This window comes from Pistacia vera, unplaced genomic scaffold, assembly GCF_008641045.1.
Source record: "Pistacia vera cultivar Batoury unplaced genomic scaffold, PisVer_v2 Contig206, whole genome shotgun sequence".
Taxonomy (NCBI): domain Eukaryota; kingdom Viridiplantae; phylum Streptophyta; class Magnoliopsida; order Sapindales; family Anacardiaceae; genus Pistacia; species Pistacia vera.
In genome coordinates, this window is record NW_022196009.1 from 701,672 (window position 1) to 723,653 (window position 21,982).

At 39.4% G+C, this 21,982-nt stretch overlaps 3 protein-coding genes and 1 pseudogene across 3 annotated transcripts; 2 read left to right on the top strand and 2 right to left on the bottom strand.

Annotated features, from left to right (window-relative positions):
- Positions 1-4,528: 4,528 nt before the first annotated feature.
- On the top strand, positions 4,529-7,421 carry LOC116128962 (annotated as a pseudogene).
- A 312-nt stretch (positions 7,422-7,733) lies between these two features.
- Positions 7,734-10,535, bottom strand: LOC116128960 (subtilisin-like protease SBT1.7). Its single transcript, XM_031414709.1, has one exon. It carries the CDS (start codon positions 10,313-10,315, stop codon positions 8,003-8,005), a length of 2,313 nt encoding a protein of 770 aa, XP_031270569.1. The 5' UTR covers positions 10,316-10,535; the 3' UTR covers positions 7,734-8,002.
- Positions 10,536-13,747: 3,212 nt separating this feature from the next.
- LOC116129072 (protein arginine N-methyltransferase 2-like) lies at positions 13,748-16,610 on the top strand. Its single transcript, XM_031414831.1, has 3 exons — positions 13,748-14,039; positions 14,391-14,786; positions 15,860-16,610. Exons 1-3 carry the CDS (start codon positions 13,766-13,768, stop codon positions 16,171-16,173), a joined length of 984 nt encoding a protein of 327 aa, XP_031270691.1. The 5' UTR covers positions 13,748-13,765; the 3' UTR covers positions 16,174-16,610.
- A 325-nt stretch (positions 16,611-16,935) lies between these two features.
- LOC116129071 (subtilisin-like protease SBT1.7) lies at positions 16,936-19,724 on the bottom strand. The gene has a single exon (XM_031414830.1). It carries the CDS (start codon positions 19,520-19,522, stop codon positions 17,210-17,212), a length of 2,313 nt encoding a protein of 770 aa, XP_031270690.1. The 5' UTR covers positions 19,523-19,724; the 3' UTR covers positions 16,936-17,209.
- Between the last annotated feature and the right edge of the window lie 2,258 nt (positions 19,725-21,982).

Genomic DNA, 21,982 nt, shown 5'->3' on the forward strand with positions numbered 1-21,982 from the left:
ACGGTAGCCCGTAGTGGATCTCCTATCTATCTTTGGAACCCACCCAATCTGCATAGAGAGAGCACTCAATATTATATGTCCATGATTTTCGTACAAAATACCACGTCCTGGAGCTCCTTTAGAGTAACACAGAATCTGTTCTAACGCTGCCCAATGATCAACAGTAGGAGAAGACATGAATTGACTTACTACACCTAACAGAGTACGCAATTCAGGCGAGTGAGTGTAGATAGTTCAACTTTCCAACCAGTCTTCTATATCTCTTAGGATCTTCAAATAGTTTACCATCTTTTGTAAGTTGCAAATTAGGAAACATTGGCGTACTACATGGTTAGCACACAATTTTCCTGTCTCAGTTAATAAGTCAAGTACATATTTCCTCTGAGAGAGGAAGATGCCTTTCTTGCTCCTTGTTACCTCAACCCTAAGAAATACTTCAAAACTCCTAAATCTTTTGTATGAAACTGAGTGTGAAGAAATGACATAAGTAATGCAATCCTGTAGTGTCACTCCCAGTGATGATAATGTCGTCAACATATACAACAAGAAGAATAATGCCAACTGCCGATTGTTTTTAAAAGACTGAGTGATCAGACTTGCCTTTGTCATTCCGAACTTTGCAACTACCTCACTGAACTTCCAAACCAAGCACGTGGACTCTGTTTAAACCATACAATGATTTGCGAAGATGCAAACTTTCCATACTCCCCCTGAGCAACAAATCCAGGTGGTTGCTCCATATAGACTTCTTCATGAAGGTCACCATGTAAAAAAGCATTTTTTATGTCCAACTGATGTAATGGCCAAGAATGAGTAGCCGCCGCATAGAGATAAATAAGCGAACAGAAGTCAATTTAGCCACAGGAGAAAAAAGTGTTAGATAACCATCCATAAGTTTGAGCATAGCTTTAGCTACAAGACGAGCTTTAAGCCGAGCCACTGACCCATCAGGATTTACTTTAACAGCAAACACCCATTTGCATCCAATAGGCTTCTTATAGAGTAAGTCAACAAGTTCCAAGTACCATTAACATCTAAAGCAGTCATCTCTTCTATCATAGCATCACGCCAACCAGGATAAGATTAGGCTTCATGGATAGTTGCAGGAAGGGAGACAGAGTCTAGTGATGCACAAAAGAACAAGAAGAGATGATAGGTGATCATAAGAAACAAATGAAGATATAGGATAAGTACACTGACGTTTACCTTTCCGAAGAGCAATAGGAAGATCACAGATCACTCAAGGTTGGATCCAACAACGAAGAGTCTTGGGTAGGACATGAAGTCTGAGTGTCTTCTTGACGAGGAACACAAGTATCCGATCACTGAGGACTGGGTCTAACGATGAAGGGACTGGTACAAGAGGTTCATGTCGACGAGAATAGACAATGCGAATTGGAGGTAGTGGACGGACAAGTGGTGGTGGGAAGGAGGAATAGTAGTGGGGAAGACTCAGGCGTGGACGTGACAGTATAGATTAGTAAGTTATCGTCCTCCCCTGACGTGTATAGGTAGACGAAGTGGGAAAAGAGGGTGTTCTAAGAAAGTAACAATCAGGTGACACCAGATATCTATTAAGACTAGGACAAAACATCGATATCCCTTTTTAAGAAGAGAGTAACCTAGAAAAACACATTTAAGAGATTTGGGATCTAACTTGGTTACTTGGGGTCGAACATCACGAACAAAACAAAGTCTATCAAATATCTTTGGGGCAATAGGAAACAAAGACTTAGACGGGAAGAGAACACTGTAGGAGTGGAACCATTCAAAATAGAGGAAGACATGCGGTTAATTAGAAACAGGCCGTGGAAACTGCATCGGCCCAAAACTGTTTAGGAACTTGCATTTGAAATAATAGGGCTCGAGCGGTTTCAAGAAGGTGCCTATTTTTCCTCTCGGCTACTCCATTTTGGGATGGTGTGTGTAACACAAGAGGATTGATGGAAGAGATGCCATGCTGGCGCATATAAGACTGAAAAGAACTCGAGAAATACTCTTGGCATTATCGCTTCTTAATGTCTGGACAGAAGTATTAAATTGAGTTTTAAACTTCAGCACAAAGACACAAAAATGAGGAAACAACTTAGAACGATTCTTCATTAAATAAGCCAAGTTACACAAGAGTTGTCATCAACAAAGTAACAAAATATTAAATCCAGGTTTAGACACTAGAAAACGGACCCCAAACATCTGAATGAACTAATTCAAAAGGGACGCTAGCCCGTTTATGACCTTGGACTGAGAGAAAGACGTGGTGGTTTGGCAAATTGACATGACTCACAATCTAACGAAGATAATTTATTAAACTGAGGACATAGTTTCTTTAACAATAGTTAGAAGGATGTCCTAACCGACATGCTCCTCAAAAGGGGTCGAAATACTGGAACATGCAATGGTTCTGGGCACCTGTGTGTCAAGGATGTAAAGCCTCCAAATTCATGTCCTTTACCAATAATCGTCTCGTCGTAGATCTTGAAACATGAATGATCAGGGAAAAATGAGATGCAACATTTAAGAGCGCGAGTGAGTTTACTCACAGAAATTAAATTAAAAGCGAACTGTGGTAGACTAATACAGAGGATAGGGAAATTAACGGAGTAGGGGTAATAGACCCAGACCCAAGAACACAAGAAGTTGACCCACAGCTAAAGTAAATTAGACGAGGAATATGTGACTGATATGATGAAAAGAGATAGGATTACCTGTATATGATCTGTGGCACCAGAATCAATCACCCATTGGAGGATGAGGAAATAAGACATGGTTGGTTTACCTGACTCGGCGAGAGCAGTGATGGAAATAGATGAGGACTTTAATGATTCTTGGTACGAGAAAACTTGGCAAACTCATCAGCTGAAATCATAACCTTCTTCTCCAAAGTATCAGTAGCGGCAACATGAGCTGACTGAGGTTTCTGGGTCTTTTTTGCAACTTTCTACACGTGCGTTTTGTATGATGGGTTCATGACAATAGTAGCACACAATCCTCCTGACTGACTCCGATTCTCACGATAATTCGAACCCCCTCCTCTATTATTGCTCTTGTTATATGAACCGCCAGTGTCATGATTCTGACTTACAAGAGCACTACTCGATTGAACAGAGGAGTGCTTTCTGTAGGAAGAACCCTAGTAAATATGTCTTGGAGGGAGGTGATCTCAGAACTAGCAAGAACTGAGATTAGCAGATTCAAACTAGAAGGGAGTCCAGCTAGGAAACTCATAATCGCCATTTTCTCTTTTGAGCTTGTTGAACTTCACATCAGCACTCACGGTAGAAGAATTAAGTTCTCATATGTCTTTTAAAATCCATAAAATAGGCCGTAAGAGACTATCTTGTTTCTCAGCTCAATAAAAAGCTTTGCATACATAAAAATACGAGAAACATTCCCTTTCCCAGAATACAAAAAATCTAGAAGTCATCAATTCCTTCACATATTCACAATGATTAATTAAACCAAGTACCTCATGTGATGGAGTTCTCGTATTGCAAGAACAACGGGCTCCTCTCTCAACCATGTTTGTTTGAATCGTTCAGAGAATCTTTGGTGAGATGATCATTTTACCAATGCTTCGCAGATAAAGACGAATTGTCTTACTCAATCAAAATAGTTATCAGACCCATTAAGCTATATTCCGTAATTTTTGACATTACAGGAACCATAACAATTATAACTTATCAGTCTGGTAAGAAGACGAAAATAGCCAACAAAAACTCTTCAACAGAACAAAAACTGATATAACAGAAATCAACAAAACTGTTCTGACCTGGCTGAGAAACTGAGGAACTAACACACAGACTTGCCGAAAATAACAAGACGAAGCTGGGAAGGGTGATCGGAGCACTTTCTCCATCACACGGCCCACACAGCCGGCGCGTGGATCTGACGCAGATGAAAAAGGTGCGCGTGAAACTCACGCGCTACTCTTCCAGTGACCGAACTTCAGGGAATGGTCGATCGGCAGACAAGGCTTTTCCTAGGCAGGCGGTGGAGAAAAAAAAATGGCCACTCTCCAGGGTGACTCACAAAAAATGCTCACTTGGGCGGAAGAGAAAAAAACAAACTGAAAAAAAAATAAAAACAACCTAGAATGCTTGTATGCTCTGATACCATGTTACAAACGAGAACTGATTGTAATTTTTTATGTATTGCATTGACAAATTATACATCAATATATGGAAAATAAAGAAATAATCTAGGAAATAAATAATCAATCTATGAAATAAAAAATCTAACTTCCTATTTTACAGATTTGTCCTATATGTATTGATTACAATCCTAATATCCTATTATAGATTTATTCACTTAATCATGTAATATCTGTAAGATTTTGCATGATTATCTACAACAATCTACAACAAAACCAATGCGATTTTTAGAAATAATTTGTGTTAGTTAAACTATAGCAAATTGTCAACCATATTTGAAATAGATTTTTCATCTCGCACTACCTACTTGGGCTTTGGTATAATTAAAGGAATTTGAGGGGACTATCTGGGATTACAAGGAAGCGTAGGGAGGCAAGTCAAATGGCGAGGTTAATAGTGAGTGAATAATATGACATAGTGATCAAAGCAGGAGCAGCCATGGACAAAGGAGAGCAACTCTGCGAGGCGGCGAGGAACGGAGACGGGGGCAAGGTGAAAGCTCTGATAGACTCAGGAGCTGAGGTCTCGTACTTCGACAGCGATGGTCTGACACCACTCATGCACGCGGCCAAGCTTGGCCACGCCAACGTGGTCAAGATCCTTCTCGAAGATGGCGCGCCCTGGAATGCCCTCTCTGTCTAACCTCTCCGCTGGAGATTTCGCCATGGATTCGGGTCACCAGGAAGCTTTTGAAGTTCTTAAGCTGGTTATTAACTTTATTGTCCCTGTTTTTAACTTATTTGATTCAATTATGCTCATTGCGGAAAAAGTTGCTGTAATTGAGTTATGTAGAACAATTTCAAATTATGATTTTATTTTACATTGCTTTTGCACGTAGTTGATGTGAATAACTGAATCAGCTTCATATTTAAATAAGCTGCAAAAATTTAATAGGCTTAGGATACATCGCTACTTAGATACCAGGTCTTGCTGATGATTGGTGATTTTTTTATTTTTTATTTTTTAGTTTAGATTATCCGCCTACTAGCCGTGCTTAAGAAATGAGATTTACGAATAAGTATCTATAACTGAACAGGAATTCAGGCTGAGTTGATATTGGGAACTATAGCGAGAACGGCCAAAAAAAATGGTGATTCTACTGGGGATTACTTGGACGACAGGGTCAGCTTAGTGAAGACAAGTTGATGGACTCCAATAGCAAGCTGTCATGTGGCTTGGGAGAAACCGCTGATGGAGGCTCATGCAAAAGCTGTTTGCTCAGGAGGTGGTCATATATTAAACGGATTTGGAATGGGCCTTGTAGATACAGCAATTCAGCAATATGCTCCTGTTACACACACAATTGTTGAGGCTCACCCTGAGGTTTACAGCGTATGCTCAAACTGGTTGGGGCAAGAAGGGTAATGTGAAGATAATATTTGGTCGCTGGCAAGATGTTCTTTCTGAACTTGAATCCTATGATGGTAAGTCTGTTTTACCTTCCTACTATGGCCAAACTATCTGTGAATTTATAAGTACAAGTAACATAGAGGCAGTATTGCATATCTGTTTGTGGTATTTGTGTTAGTGTGGTCTTATCAACAATTGTGGAGGGTGAATGAGGGACCCAGTCTTCTTTATGAATATTTATTATTCATAAGTTACATATATGTATATATTATCCCCTTTATGTAACATACCCTTTGAATGTATTCTTGTCATATTCCCTTATGATGGTCATATGAGGATGAACTTCTGTATGATTTATGTTATTAGCTGATATGAGAGTTGATTCCTTTTTGGAAAACTGTCATCTGCAGTATTATTGACTCTCTGTTCATAATGCCACAATTATCTTGTGACATTACACATACCCTTCCGGCCAACAGTGAGGTCCTCAAGCATCTGCTGATTTATTTACTCACATGGTTCATTATTAAAGCATGTAATATTTCTGAACTGTACCAGTTATAATTTTCTCAGTGAATGACACCTTCAAGTTTCTGAATATTTGCTCTCTATAAAAGCCTACAACCCCTTAGGATTGCTTCAGGAGAATTTTTTTTGCTGCCTAGCTTGTGCATGTATATAGTCTTGGTTCTCAATAGATAGGAAGGTGTAGGATGAATGTGCTACAGTAAAACATAAGTCCAAAAAATGATTTAAGTGAAAGCTGAAATGGTGTTAGTCTAGAACACATACAACTGGGCAATTTTCAAATTTGAATTCAATTAAATACCAAAACTAACGTAGATATACATATTTGTTTCCATTTTTAATATTTTTTTTCACAGGAGCAGACTTAAGTTTGAATTTTTGATCCACAAATTGTTTCATTTTTTTTATCTTGCTACTTGTGAAGACATGGGAACTTGTTCAGACTAATAAAAGAAAGGGAAAAATACAATTTTTAAGTGCCCTCATTTCATCTGTTATCTGTTTTCATCTCTTTTGGAACAAAAAAGAAAGTCATCTATTTGTTAGATGTTTTGTGCAACACTCCAGTGTTACCCAATATTCCAATTTATAAACTCACAGATTTTTTGGCTAAAACCTTTCAGGCATATTCTTTGACACCTACGGAGAGTATTATGAAGACCTGAGAGAGTTTCACCAACATCTTCCTAAGTTGTTGAAACCTGGTGGAATCTACTCATTTTTTAATGGTCTTTGTGGAGGTAATGCATTTTTCCATGTTGTTTACTGTCATTTAGTTTCTTTAGAACTCGAGAACTTGGGCTACTCCACACAATTGATTCCCTTGCCTGTTAAGAATTGTCTGGGAGAAGACGTTTGGGAAGGTGTAAGACAAAAATATTGGCATCTAGATACATATTATCTTCCAGTTTGTCAACCTTTACAAGATTCTGAATGATGTTTTGAATTTGCACCATTTTTCCCATTTAATGTAAGCACTGTAATATTTAACTAGTGTCTTTCTATGTTTTCAGCCCTCTTCATTTCAGTAAGAATGGGTAGGATGCTATATATTAGATATTCTTATATTGTCTTTCTTTTTGGATTGCTCATGGCATCATATGTTGTTGATTGAAGACAATGATAAAAGTACTAATTGCCACTATTCGAGTCAAGAATGCAAGGCCACCTTCTAGATACAGAAAAATGCACAGCGTAAGTTTTAAGTTTGTTGTGCTTGTTCATTGTTTGTAAACAAGACATTTTAAAATCAACTCAACCATGCTATGTTTAAAAGTATTCACAACGAAGCTGGTATTAAAAGTGAATGTACAATTAGAAGTGAGGCCAGCTTTGGAGATCAGAGCAGCTTTTACATGAGAATTTCCCAAGAATTTGGTTAATAACTGGCTAGGAACGGTTGCTATGAACATTTACCCGAATTTTTCTACTTGTTTTATTCTAATATAATAATTGTACCTTCTGTGAACAAAAAGGTGGAGTATGTCCACAAACCATGACCTCATTACTGGAAATTTGGTGGTTTTGGATCCAGGAACATATCTGCAAGGCCTTTGAAGTGAACCCTAGCCGCAAAAATTCAATCTTCATGTCTTGACATTGTCTAACAGATTTTGTGAATTACCCCATCAAAACTAGGAGCTACTTAAAATGCTTCATGTTGCATGCCATTATAGTTAGGAAGAATAGAAGAATCTCGCCTTAGAAAGATGATATATAATTGAAATACATTGGAGTTCAACAACAGTCGTTTACATGGTTTTTATGTACAATTGCCTTCCTCCTTATCTTAATCCCCTGACCTCTGTGGAGAGCAATTACAAACTCAACTGCCTGCTTAGTTGCTGAAACATAATAGATGGTGCGAGGCTAATGCTCATATACTGTTAATACATAAGAGTGAGGCTTCGTTGTGCTTGGAGGGACTTCTTAGCGCATGATTTAGTTATTGGCCAGTTTCTCAAAGCGGTTGACTATGTCCAGCTGATTGCTATTGGACTACTAACAACATGTTTCCCATCCGACCACCGGAGACTAGCAAAGCTGTTTGTACCAGATGGCATAGAATTCGCAGTAATTGTCACTGTGTAGCTCTTTTTCTCGTTTTGTTGGCTGAAATTAAGTGATTCTGGCTCAACCAAAATCTTCACTGATGGAATCTGTGGAGATACTGATACCTTGTACGTTGCAGGAGTGCCCACATTTGTTAGAGTCCTAGAGTATTTCAGAGTGCTGGTTGCGCCAGCGCCACCTCCTTTCCCTGATGCAGTTTGCAAAGGAACAGAGAAAGATGGGTAGTTAAAGTCCCTCAGGCTGTAAATTTTGCTGGAAACGCAAGTGAAGTCTTTGTTTGTAGCTTGCTTAATCTGAGCTCTGCTATAGTTTAAGGCACAGAGGAAGCCTAGGTAGTCCTCAACGTTGGCATCATAGACAAGGCCAGGATCGAGAGCTGCCACAGGATCCACGTGTCCAGCACCGTAATCAAATGGTGTCGAGGGTTGTCCAGTGGCAATATCTAAAATGTTTCCTCCATTTCCGTATGTTGAGTAGGCTGTGGTCATGAGGGCAGACTTAATGGCTGCAGGACTCCATTCTGGGTGGGCAGCCTTAAGGAGTGCGGCTAACCCACTTACATGGGGACATGACATCGATGTGCCTGAAACGATGTTGAAGCTCACACGCCTTTTGTCATTTTGTAGCCCAGTTGGACCAACGGCACCAGTCCAACCAGCCAGGATATTGACTCCCGGTGCTATAAAGTCTGGTTTGAGTAATTCTGGAGTGACTGGATTTGGACCTCTGGAGCTGAACGCTGCCACAACTGGTGATGGTTTGACACCCAACTTTGTGCCTCCAGAAGTGATCGTGGCCATTGCCTTGGGATCTGAAGCGACATATTTCTTAATTACATCACCAGCATTTTGGCCTACCGTTGCTGAAGGCAAAAGCTGTGCGTCCGCTACTAGCTCTTCCCCATAAAATTCAGTGTTTGTTAAAATCATCCCAACAGCACCTGCATCTTTCACCACCACACCCTTTTGCACCCTAGCATTGCCCCCACGATCGCATATCACAATTTTCCCCGCGACTTTTGCAGGAATCAAACTTCCAGCCAAGCAAAGATTGCCGCTTGATGAATTACTTGCATTGGCAGCGGAAATTAGTGGCACCAAGGAACTGGGGAGTGGTTTTCCACTATACAGAGATACACCAGAGAAATTCTTTCCACTTCCAAGGGTAACATAGGCCGGAAAATCACGGTCCAAAGTTCCAGCGCCTACAGTGGTTATCCAAGGTGCAACGTTGGACAAGCCGCCCGCATATGGTCCACTATTTCCGGCTGAACAAGATACAACAATTCCCTGTGCCATAGCGGTGAAAGCTCCCACTGCAACAGTATCTCTATAGTACTCTGACACTCCTCCCCCAATAGACATGGATAAAACATTTACTCCGTCTGCCACAGCTTTATCCATGCCTGCTATGATATCGGTACTAAAACACCCACCAAGCCAACATACCTTGTATATAGCAACCCGCGCTTTTGTAGCCATACCACGTGCTGTACCAGGAGCAAAACTGAGTAGACTGGCTCCGGAGACTGCTGAGCCAGCAGCTGTAGTTGATGTGTGAGTTCCATGACCATCGTCATCTCTGGGTGATTTTGATTCCACGGTTTCATCAATGGGCCCGAATGTTGCTTCATACCCTTTTGAGAAATACCTTGCACCAATTAGTTTCCGATTACAGCTTGATGAGTTAAAATTCTTGCCCACCTCGCACTCTCCTTTCCAGCCACTTGGGACTGTTCCAAGCCCTGTGTCGTCGAAGCTTTTCAGCTCTGGCCATACTCCAGTGTCTAAGATTCCAATAATGACCTCACTCTGGGCTTCAGATGCAGGAAAGAGAGCTTCACTCTTTCCCAATCCAAGGAATTCTGGTGTTCGAGTTGTGTGTAGTTCATATCTGACTTCAGGCAGGACTGCGATGATTCCAGGTTGGTTTTCAAGCGACTCAGCTTCTTCGGCAGTTAGCCTTGTGGAGAAGCCATGAATTACATTGTCGTAGGTGTAGAGCATGGCTGCAGAATCTGATACTGATTGTAAAGATGAAGAGTACCATTGAAAATGATCATCGAAACTTGCTGGCATGTTAGACTTGTCCACATGAATTACATAAGTCTTTCTGAGTTTCTGGTTCTTCTCTTCTGCTTCTGCTACCACATACCAGTAGCAGGAAATCAGAACTAGAATTATTTGTAGAAGCCTGAACTTCAATATCTTCATCTTCTCACTCTATTATTGGAAGCCTGAATGGTAGGTTTCAAGCACTTCAGTGAAATTTATAGCTGTTTTTGCTTCAGAACGTCACTGAGAACTGAAGATAAAAATTATTAAAGGACAAAGAGGATTCTCTATATTAAATTCGACTCCTCTCGGCATGGTCTTATATAATATGACACCAGGCTTGACTCTAGTAAAACATAGTCCTGTGATATTAGTAAAGAACTGGGGAGTTATACAACGAGTGGTGTCAAGTGGGTCATGCTGTATTTTGATTATTTAATTCCCAATTCTCAACAAACTGTAAAACGAGTGAAACGGGATCGAATGGCCAGTGATTATTGATATCATTGCTTGGCTTTATGATTGTAAATCGCTTACACGTCTCAGTTAAATTAAAAATGGGGCCCTACTAATGAATCTGTACTCTATTCGGTGTACAACTTTTAGTGGTTTATAGTGGTCGGTTTTGTCTTTTAATCCATCCGAATTCAGAGCATAGAATCTTACTGCAAAATCTTCTGCAAAGAAATTGTAGGTATAATAAATATAATAATCATTCACGTCTCTAGGCAGGCGCCCACATAAAGGGTTGTCTAATCATTTTACAAGCACCAGTTAGTGGAGTCGCGTGGCCAAATAAACTTTAGCAGTTCCCAGGTGTGCCACAGATACATACTTTACAGGTCAACATCCATATAAGCAAATTGCCTTTAGGTCTCTGGTTGTTGTCAAATTCTCGCGGAAATTGTGATCCCTGCTATCCAATCAACTTAAAGCATAATGCAACTACTTTGCTTTTAAGCTTTCCGGTGAGTGGCATACTTTCGAAGGCATAATTACGTTTATGACCTTCAGGTTTATGTCTAAAACTTTGGTCTACTAAAATCTGAAAGTAATACTTTTTATCTTTGTCTGAATCTGAACTCTGATTTCTGAAGAAGTTAAACGTGTTATTTTTCAGGACTTTATATGGACAAAAGTGTTTGTTTTAGGGATCGGATTATGAAGACCTGAGAGAGTTTCACCAACATCTTCCTAAGTTGGAAACCTGGTGGAATCTACTCATTTTTAATGGTCTTGTGGAGGTAATGCATTTTCATGTTGTTTACTGTCATTTAGTTTCTTAGAACTCGAGAACTTGGGTACTCCACACAATTGATCCCTTGCCTGTTAAGAATTGTCTGGGAGAAGACGTTTGGGAAGGTGTAAGACAAAAATATTGGCATCTGATACATATTATCTTCGTTTGTCAACCTTTACAAGATTCTGAATGATGTTTGAATTTGCACCATTTTTCCCATTTAATGTAAGCACTGTAATATTAATAGTGTCTTTCTATGTTTTCTCCCTCTTCGTTTGAGTAAGAATGGGTAGGATGGTATATATTAGATATTCTTATATGTCTCTTTTTGGATTGCTCATGGCATCCTATGTTGTTGATTGAAGACAATGATAAAAGTATAATTGCCACTATTCGAGTCAGAATGCAAAGCCACCTTCTAGATACAGAAAAATGCACAGCGTAAGTTTTAAGTTGTTGTGCTTGTTCATTGTTTGTAAACAAGACATTTTAAAATCAACTCAACCATGCTATGTTTAAAAGTATTCACAACGAAGCTGGTATTAAAGTGAATGTACAATTAGAAGGAGGCCAGCTTTGGAGATCAGAGCAGTTTTTACAGGGGAATTTCCCAAGAATTTGGTAATACTGGCTAGGAACGGTTGCTATGAACATTTACCCGAATTTACTTGTATTAACCTTGTTTTATTCTAATATAATATTGTAACTTCTTGTGAACAAAAAGGTGGAGTATGTCCACAAACCATGACCTCATTACTGGAAATTTGGTGGTTTTGGATCCAGGAACATATCTGCAAGGCCTTTGAAGTGAACCCTAGCCGCAAAAATTCAATCTTCATGTCTTGACATTGTCTAACAGTTTTGTGAATTACCCCATCAAAACTAGGAGCTACTTAAAATGCTTCATGTTGCATGCCATTATAGTAAGGAAGAATAGAAGAATCTCGTCTTAGAAAGATATATAATTGAAATACATTGGAGTTCAACAACAGTCGTTTACATGGTTTTATGTACAATTGTCTTCCTCCTTATCTTAATGCCCTGACTCTGTGGAGAGCAATTACAAACTCAATGCCTGCTTAGTTGCTGAAACATATAGATGGTGCAAGGCTTGCTATCTACTGTTAATACATAAGAGTGAGGCTTCGTTGTGCTTGGGGGGACTTCTTAGCATGATTTAGGTATGGCCAGTTTTCAAGTGGTTGACTATGTCCAGCTGATTGCTATTGGACTACTAACAACATGTTTCCATCCGAACACTGGAGATAGCAAAGCTGTTTGTACCAGATGGCATAGAATTCGCAGTAATTGTCACTGTGTAGCTCTTTTCGTTTTGTTGGCTGAATTAAGTGATTCTGGTCAACCAAAATCTTCACTGATGGAATCTGTGGAGATACTGATACCTGTACGTTGCAGGAGTGCCCACATTTGTTAGAGTCCTAGAGTATTTCAGAGTGCTGGTTGCGCCAGCGCCACCTCCTTTCCTGATGCAGTTTGCAAAGGAACAGAGAAAGATGGGTAGTTAGTCCCTCAGGCTGTAAATTTTGCTGGAAACGCAAGTGAAGTCTTTGTTTGTAGCTTGCTTAATCTGAGCTCTGCTATAGTTAAGGCACAGAGGAAGCCTAGGTAGTCCTCACGTTGGCATATAGAAGGCCAGGATCGAGGCTGCACAGGATCCAGTGTCCAGCACCGTAATCAAATGGTGTCGAGGGTTGTCCAGTGGCATATTAAAATGTTTCCTCCATTTCTGTATGTTGAGTAGGCTGTGGTCATGAGGGCAGACTTAATGGTGCAGGACTCCATTCTGGGTGGGGAGCTTAAGGAGTGCGGCTAACCACTTACATGGGGACATGACATCGATGTGCCTGAAACGATGTTGAAGCTCACACGCCTTTGTCATTTTGTAGCCCAGTTGGACCAACGGCACCAGTCCAACCAGCCAGGATATTGACTCCCGGTGCATAAAGTGGTTTGAGTAATCTGGAGTGTAGGAAATAAAAAATCTAACTTCCTATTTTACAGATTTGTTCCTATTATGTATTGATTACAATCCTAATATCCTATTATAGATTTATTCACTTAATCATGTAATATCTGTAAGATTTTGCATGATTATCTACAACAATCTACAACAAAAACCAATGCGATTTTTAGATAATAATTTGTGTTAGTTTAAATTATAGCAATATGTCAACCATATTTGAAATAAGATTTTTCACCTCGTAACTACCTACTTGGGCTTTGGTATAATTAAAGGAATTTGAGGGGACTATCTGTGATTACAAGGAAGCGTAGTAGAGGTTAGTCAATTAGGCGAGCTTAATAGTGAGTGAATAATATGGCATAGTGAGCCAAGCAGCACAGCAGCCATGGACAAAGGAGAGCAACTCTGCGAGGCGGCGAGGAACGGAGACGGGGGCAAGGTGAAAGCTCTGATAGACTCAGGAGCTGAGGTATCGTACTTCGACAGCGATGGTCTGACACCACTCATGCACGCGGCCAAGCTTGGCCACGCCAACGTGGTCAAGATCCTTCTCGAAGATGGCGCGCCCTGGAATGCCCTCTCTCCGTCTAACCTCTCTGCTGGAGATTTCGCCATGGATTCGGGTCACCAGGAAGCTTTTGAAGTCCTCCTTAATGCTGGTTATTACTTTATTGTCCCTGTTTTTGTTTAACTTATTTGATTCAATTATGCTTCATTGCGGAAACAAGTTCGCTGTAATTGAGTTATGTAGATACAATTTCAAATTATGATTTTATTTTACATTGCTTTTGCACGTAGTTGATGTGAATAACTGACTCAGCTTTCATATTTAAATAAGCTGCAAAAATTTATTAGGCATTAGGATGTATAACATCGCTCTACTTAGTATACCAGGTCTTGCTGATGATTGGTTGATTTTTTTTTTTTTTTTTTTTTAGTATTAGATTATCCGCACTACTAGCCGTGCTTAAGAAATGAGAATTTTACGAATAAGTATCTAAACTGAACAGGAATTCAGGCTGAGTTGATATTGGGAACTATAGCGAGAACGGCCAAAAAAAATGGTGATTCTACTGGGGATTACTTAGACGACAGGGTCAGCTTTAGTGAAGACAAGTTGATGGACTCCAATAGCAAAGCTGTCATGATGGCTTGGGAGAAACCGTTGATGGAGGCTCATGCAAAAGCTGTTTGCTCGGGAGGTGGTCATATATTAAACATTGGATTTGGAATGGGCCTTGTAGATACAGCAATTCAGCAATATGCTCCTGTTACACACACAATTGTTGAGGCTCACCCTGAGGTTTACAAGCGTATGCTTCAAACTGGTTGGGGCAAGAAGGGTAATGTGAAGATAATATTTGGTCGCTGGCAAGATGTTCTTTCTGAACTTGAACACTATGATGGTAAGTCATGTTTTCCCTTCCTACTATGGCCAAACTATCTGTGACTTTATAAGCTACAAGTAACATAGAGGCAGTATTGCATATCCTGTTTGTGGTATTTGTGTTAGTGTGGTCTTATCAAACAATTTGTGGAGGGTGAATGAGCTGACCCAGTCTTCTTTATGAATATTCATTTCATAAGTTACATATATGTATTATTATTATCCCCTTTATGTAACATACCCTTTGAAATGTATTTCTTGTCATATTCCCTTATGATGGTCATATGAGGGTGAACTTCTATATGATTTATGTTATTAGCTGATATGAGAGTTGATTCCTTTATGGAAAACTGTCATCTGCAGTATTATTGACTCTCTGTTCATAATGCCACAATTATCTTGTGATATTACACATACCCTTCCGGCCAACGGTGAGGTCCTCAAGCATCTGCTGATTTGTTTACTCGCATGGTTCATTATTAAAGCATGTAATATTTCTGAACTGTACCAGTTATAATTTTCTCATTGATGACACCTTCAAGTTTCTGAATATTTGCTCTCTATAAAAGCCTACGACTCCTTAGGATTGCTTCAGGAGAATTTTTTTTGCTGCCTAGCTTGTGTATGTATATAGTCTTGGTTCTCAATAGATAGGAAGGTGTAGGATGAATGTGCTACAGTAAAACATAAGTAATTAAGTGAAAGCTGAAATGGCGTTAGTCTAGAACACATACAACTTGGCAATTTTCAAATTTGAATTCAATTAAATACCAAAGCTAACGTAGATATACATATTTGTTTCCATTTTTAATATTTTTTTCACAGGAGCAGACTTAAGTTTGAATTTTTGATCCACAAATTGTTTCTCTTTTTTTATCTTGCTACTTGTGAAGACATGGGAACTTGTTCAGACTAATAAAAGAAAGGGAAAAATACAATTTTTAAGTGCCCTCATTTCATCTGTTATCTGTTTTCATCTCTTTTGGAACAAAAAAGAAAGTCATCTATTTGTTAGATGTTTTGTGCAACACTCCAGTGTTACCCAATATTCCAATTTATAAACTCACAGATTTTTTGGCTAAAACCTTTCAGGCATATTCTTTGACACCTACGGAGAGTATTATGAAGACCTGAGAGAGTTTCACCAACATCTTCCTAAGTTGTTGAAACCTGGTGGAATCTACTCATTTTTTAATGGTCTTTGTGGAGGTAATGCATTTTTCCATGTTGTTTACTGTCATTTAGTTTCTTTAGAACTCGAGAACTTGGGCTACTCCACACAATTGATTCCCTTGCCTGTTAAGAATTGTCTGGGAGAAGACGTTTGGGAAGGTGTAAGACAAAAATATTGGCATCTAGATACATATTATCTTCCAGTTTGTCAACCTTTACAAGATTCTGAATGATGTTTTGAATTTGCACCATTTTTCCCATTTAATGTAAGCACTGTAATATTTAACTAGTGTCTTTCTATGTTTTCAGCCCTCTTCATTTCAGTAAGAATGGGTAGGATGCTATATATTAGATATTCTTATATTGTCTTTCTTTTTGGATTGCTCATGGCATCATATGTTGTTGATTGAAGACAATGATAAAAGTACTAATTGCCACTATTCGAGTCAAGAATGCAAGGCCACCTTCTAGATACAGAAAAATGCACAGCGTAAGTTTTAAGTTTGTTGTGCTTGTTCATTGTTTGTAAACAAGACATTTTAAAATCAACTCAACCATGCTATGTTTAAAAGTATTCACAACGAAGCTGGTATTAAAAGTGAATGTACAATTAGAAGTGAGGCCAGCTTTGGAGATCAGAGCAGCTTTTACATGAGAATTTCCCAAGAATTTGGTTAATAACTGGCTAGGAACGGTTGCTATGAACATTTACCCGAATTTTTCTACTTGTTTTATTCTAATATAATAATTGTACCTTCTGTGAACAAAAAGGTGGAGTATGTCCACAAACCATGACCTCATTACTGGAAATTTGGTGGTTTTGGATCCAGGAACATATCTGCAAGGCCTTTGAAGTGAACCCTAGCCGCAAAAATTCAATCTTCATGTCTTGACATTGTCTAACAGATTTTGTGAATTACCCCATCAAAACTAGGAGCTACTTAAAATGCTTCATGTTGCATGCCATTATAGTAAGGAAGAATAGAAGAATCTCGTCTTAGAAAGATGATATATAATTGAAATACATTGGAGTTCAACAACAGTCGTTTACATGGTTTTTATGTACAATTGTCTTCCTCCTTATCTTAATGCCCTGACCTCTGTGGAGAGCAATTACAAACTCAACTGCCTGCTTAGTTGCTGAAACATAATAGATGGTGCAAGGCTAATGCTCATATACTGTTAATACATAAGAGTGAGGCTTCGTTGTGCTTGGAGGGACTTCTTAGCGCATGATTTAGTTATTGGCCAGTTTCTCAAAGTGGTTGACTATGTCCAGCTGATTGCTATTGGACTACTAACAACATGTTTCCCATCCGACCACTGGAGACTAGCAAAGCTGTTTGTACCAGATGGCATAGAATTCGCAGTAATTGTCACTGTGTAGCTCTTTTTCTCGTTTTGTTGGCTGAAATTAAGTGATTCTGGCTCAACCAAAATCTTCACTGATGGAATCTGTGGAGATACTGATACCTTGTACGTTGCAGGAGTGCCCACATTTGTTAGAGTCCTAGAGTATTTCAGAGTGCTGGTTGCGCCAGCGCCACCTCCTTTCCCTGATGCAGTTTGCAAAGGAACAGAGAAAGATGGGTAGTTAAAGTCCCTCAGGCTGTAAATTTTGCTGGAAACGCAAGTGAAGTCTTTGTTTGTAGCTTGCTTAATCTGAGCTCTGCTATAGTTTAAGGCACAGAGGAAGCCTAGGTAGTCCTCAACGTTGGCATCATAGACAAGGCCAGGATCGAGAGCTGCCACAGGATCCACGTGTCCAGCACCGTAATCAAATGGTGTCGAGGGTTGTCCAGTGGCAATATCTAAAATGTTTCCTCCATTTCCGTATGTTGAGTAGGCTGTGGTCATGAGGGCAGACTTAATGGCTGCAGGACTCCATTCTGGGTGGGCAGCCTTAAGGAGTGCGGCTAACCCACTTACATGGGGACATGACATCGATGTGCCTGAAACGATGTTGAAGCTCACACGCCTTTTGTCATTTTGTAGCCCAGTTGGACCAACGGCACCAGTCCAACCAGCCAGGATATTGACTCCCGGTGCTATAAAGTCTGGTTTGAGTAATTCTGGAGTGACTGGATTTGGACCTCTGGAGCTGAACGCTGCCACAACTGGTGATGGTTTGACACCCAACTTTGTGCCTCCAGAAGTGATCGTGGCCATTGCCTTGGGATCTGAAGCGACATATTTCTTAATTACATCACCAGCATTTTGGCCTACCGTTGCTGAAGGCAAAAGCTGTGCGTCCGCTACTAGCTCTTCCCCATAAAATTCAGTGTTTGTTAAAATCATCCCAACAGCACCTGCATCTTTCACCACCACACCCTTTTGCACCCTAGCATTGCCCCCACGATCGCATATCACAATTTTCCCCGCGACTTTTGCAGGAATCAAACTTCCAGCCAAGCAAAGATTGCCGCTTGATGAATTACTTGCATTGGCAGCGGAAATTAGTGGCACCAAGGAACTGGGGAGTGGTTTTCCACTATACAGAGATACACCAGAGAAATTCTTTCCACTTCCAAGGGTAACATAGGCCGGAAAATCACGGTCCAAAGTTCCAGCGCCTACAGTGGTTATCCAAGGTGCAACGTTGGACAAGCCGCCCGCATATGGTCCACTATTTCCGGCTGAACAAGATACAACAATTCCCTGTGCCATAGCGGTGAAAGCTCCCACTGCAACAGTATCTCTATAGTACTCTGACACTCCTCCCCCAATAGACATGGATAAAACATTTACTCCGTCTGCCACAGCTTTATCCATGCCTGCTATGATATCGGTACTAAAACACCCACCAAGCCAACATACCTTGTATATAGCAACCCGCGCTTTTGTAGCCATACCACGTGCTGTACCAGGAGCAAAACTGAGTAGACTGGCTCCGGAGACTGCTGAGCCAGCAGCTGTAGTTGATGTGTGAGTTCCATGACCATCGTCATCTCTGGGTGATTTTGATTCCACGGTTTCATCAATGGGCCCGAATGTTGCTTCATACCCTTTTGAGAAATACCTTGCACCAATTAGTTTCCGATTACAGCTTGATGAGTTAAAATTCTTGCCCACCTCGCACTCTCCTTTCCAGCCACTTGGGACTGTTCCAAGCCCTGTGTCGTCGAAGCTTTTCAGCTCTGGCCATACTCCAGTGTCTAAGATTCCAATAATGACCTCACTCTGGGCTTCAGATGCAGGAAAGAGAGCTTCACTCTTTCCCAATCCAAGGAATTCTGGTGTTCGAGTTGTGTGTAGTTCATATCTGACTTCAGGCAGGACTGCGATGATTCCAGGTTGGTTTTCAAGCGACTCAGCTTCTTCGGCAGTTAGCCTTGTGGAGAAGCCATGAATTACATTGTCGTAGGTGTAGAGCATGGCTGCAGAATCTGATACTGATTGTAAAGATGAAGAGTACCATTGAAAATGATCATCGAAACTTGCTGGCATGTTAGACTTGTCCACATGAATTACATAAGTCTTTCTGAGTTTCTGGTTCTTCTCTTCTGCTTCTGCTACCACATACCAGTAGCAGGAAATCAGAACTAGAATTATTTGTAGAAGCCTGAACTTCAATATCTTCATCTTCTCACTCTATTATTGGAAGCCTGAATGGTAGGTTTCAAGCACTTCAGTGAAATTTATAGCTGTTTTTGCTTCAGAACGTCACTGAGAACTGAAGATAAAAATTATTAAAGGACAAAGAGGATTCTCTATATTAAATTCGACTCCTCTCGGCATGGTCTTATATAATATGACACCAGGCTTGACTCTAGTAAAACATAGTCCTGTGATATTAGTAAAGAACTGGGGAGTTATACAACGAGTGGTGTCAAGTGGGTCATGCTGTATTGTGATAATTTAATTCCCAATTCTCAACAAACTGTAAAACGAGTGAAACGGGATCGAATGGCCAGTGATTATTGATATCATTGCTTGGCTTTATGATTGTAAATCGCTTACACGTCTCAGTTAAATTAAAAATGGGGCCCTACTAATGAATCTATACTCTATTGGGTGTACAACTTTTAGTGGTTTATAGTGGTAGGTTTTGTCTTTTAATCCATCCGAATTCAGAGCATAGAATCTTACTGCAAAATCTTCTGCAAAGAAATTGAAGGTATAATAAGTATAATAATCATTCACGTCTCTAGGCAGACGCCCACATAAAGGGTTGTCTAATCATTTTACAAGCACCAGTCAGTGGAGTCGGGTGGCCAAATAAACTTCACCAGTTCCCAGGTGTGCCACAAATACATACTTTACAGGTCAACATCCATATAAGCAAAGAAAAATATTACCTTTATAAAAACTTATTGAAAGAGAATTAGAAAATGATATAAAAATATTAAAAAAAAAAATCATAAAAATTAACGGCTCATAAGCAAATGCCTTTAGGTCTCTGTTTGCTGTCAAATTCTCGCGGAAATTGTGAACCCTGCTATCCAATCAACTTAAAGCTGTTATATTTATAGCATAATACAACTATTTTGCTTTTAAGCTTTCCGGTGAGTTGCATACTTTTGAAGGGATAATTACGTTTATGACCTTCAGGTTTATGTTTAAAACTTTGGTCTGCTAAAATCTGAAAGTAATACTTTTTATCTTTGTCTGAATCTGAACTCTGATTTCTGAAGAAGTTAAACGTGTTATTTTTCAGGACTTTATATGGACAAAAGTGTTTGTTTTAGGGATCAAAGTGTTATTTTCTGATTCTATAGGACAAAATAGATGTAGCTGCCCTACTTTTAAAGTGGTCTCTTTTGTTTAATCAATTCTGAAAATGATAAAACAGGGAGTCACCTCTCCTATCAATTCATTATTATTCACATTTTACGATTGAATACCTAGAAACTGATGGAAGAAAGATTGTAATCAACAACCACTGTAACCTTATTAATAAAATATGTTATCTTGGTTTAGTGATTGGATAAGAATATTCAAAGCCCACCATGAACAATCTAATAAATCTCGATCCACAAAGCTTAGTGGAAGGAGTAAGACCACTAATGAAATCGTTTGTTAAAAAGAAAAAAAGAATCATGGCTTTGGATTCTCTTCAATATTGTCGCCTTCTGCAACCTAAATAATTATAATTAGAAGATGATAGTGGCATATACTAGTGATTGAAGGTGACCCTGAAAAAAATCATGAAAGAATCAGTTAAAGGAGCTTTTGAATTGTCCTGGTAGAGCATTAGTGTTAATATTTACTTGGATCTTAGTTGCAGAGTCTGAGCACATTGATTAGCATAGTGTAGTTGTAGAAGGCGCACTACCGACTACCGAGTACGATTATCATAAAAGTAATAAAGATTAAAGAAAGAAGGTTGTTTTCATTAGATTATATTACAATGTTTAATCATAACAAACTTTGATTTGTTTGTTTCCCCTACTGTTAATCTTAACTAATATCGCCCTGGAATTAGCTGGAAAAGGGCCCTCCTCCATCAATAATTGCACATTTCTCTGTTTGTGTGAACAATTGACAATATAATTGCGAGTTCAAGACTTTTGAAACCCTTTTGATTAACTAATATATTTTTTACGCGTCGTGTGCCGAAAGTGAAACGTCTATACGTTTGATTGAAGTGTTTCTTGGAATCCTTAGATTTAACCTGTGAAATAGACCACTGGAGATTACAGGTAAGAGATTATAAATATTTTTTTTTCCGATCTTTATGGAAACTTTTTGTTCATATATTCATGTTTTTTTTTTTTTTGATGATCTTAACAAACTTTAACTTCGTGTTGAAACCTGATATCAATTACTCGATGAATGATGATAATTAAAGAAACTAATCCAAGAAAAGGATGTGAACGTCTAAGCATATGCAGCTGAAGATGTCTCTTTGTCAAAGTGGCATCTGTCACTTCAGTTATCAATATCATCAATCAAAGTTGAAGTGACGTAAAGGCTAAGAACAAAAATGGTTGGCCGTCGTGGGTTTTAATCCATATCGTCATTACTAGGCTCAATAATGGACTCAAAGCTCCATATGGACCGGTGGATGCCATTGCTTTGCATATACTTGTTGCCATTAAT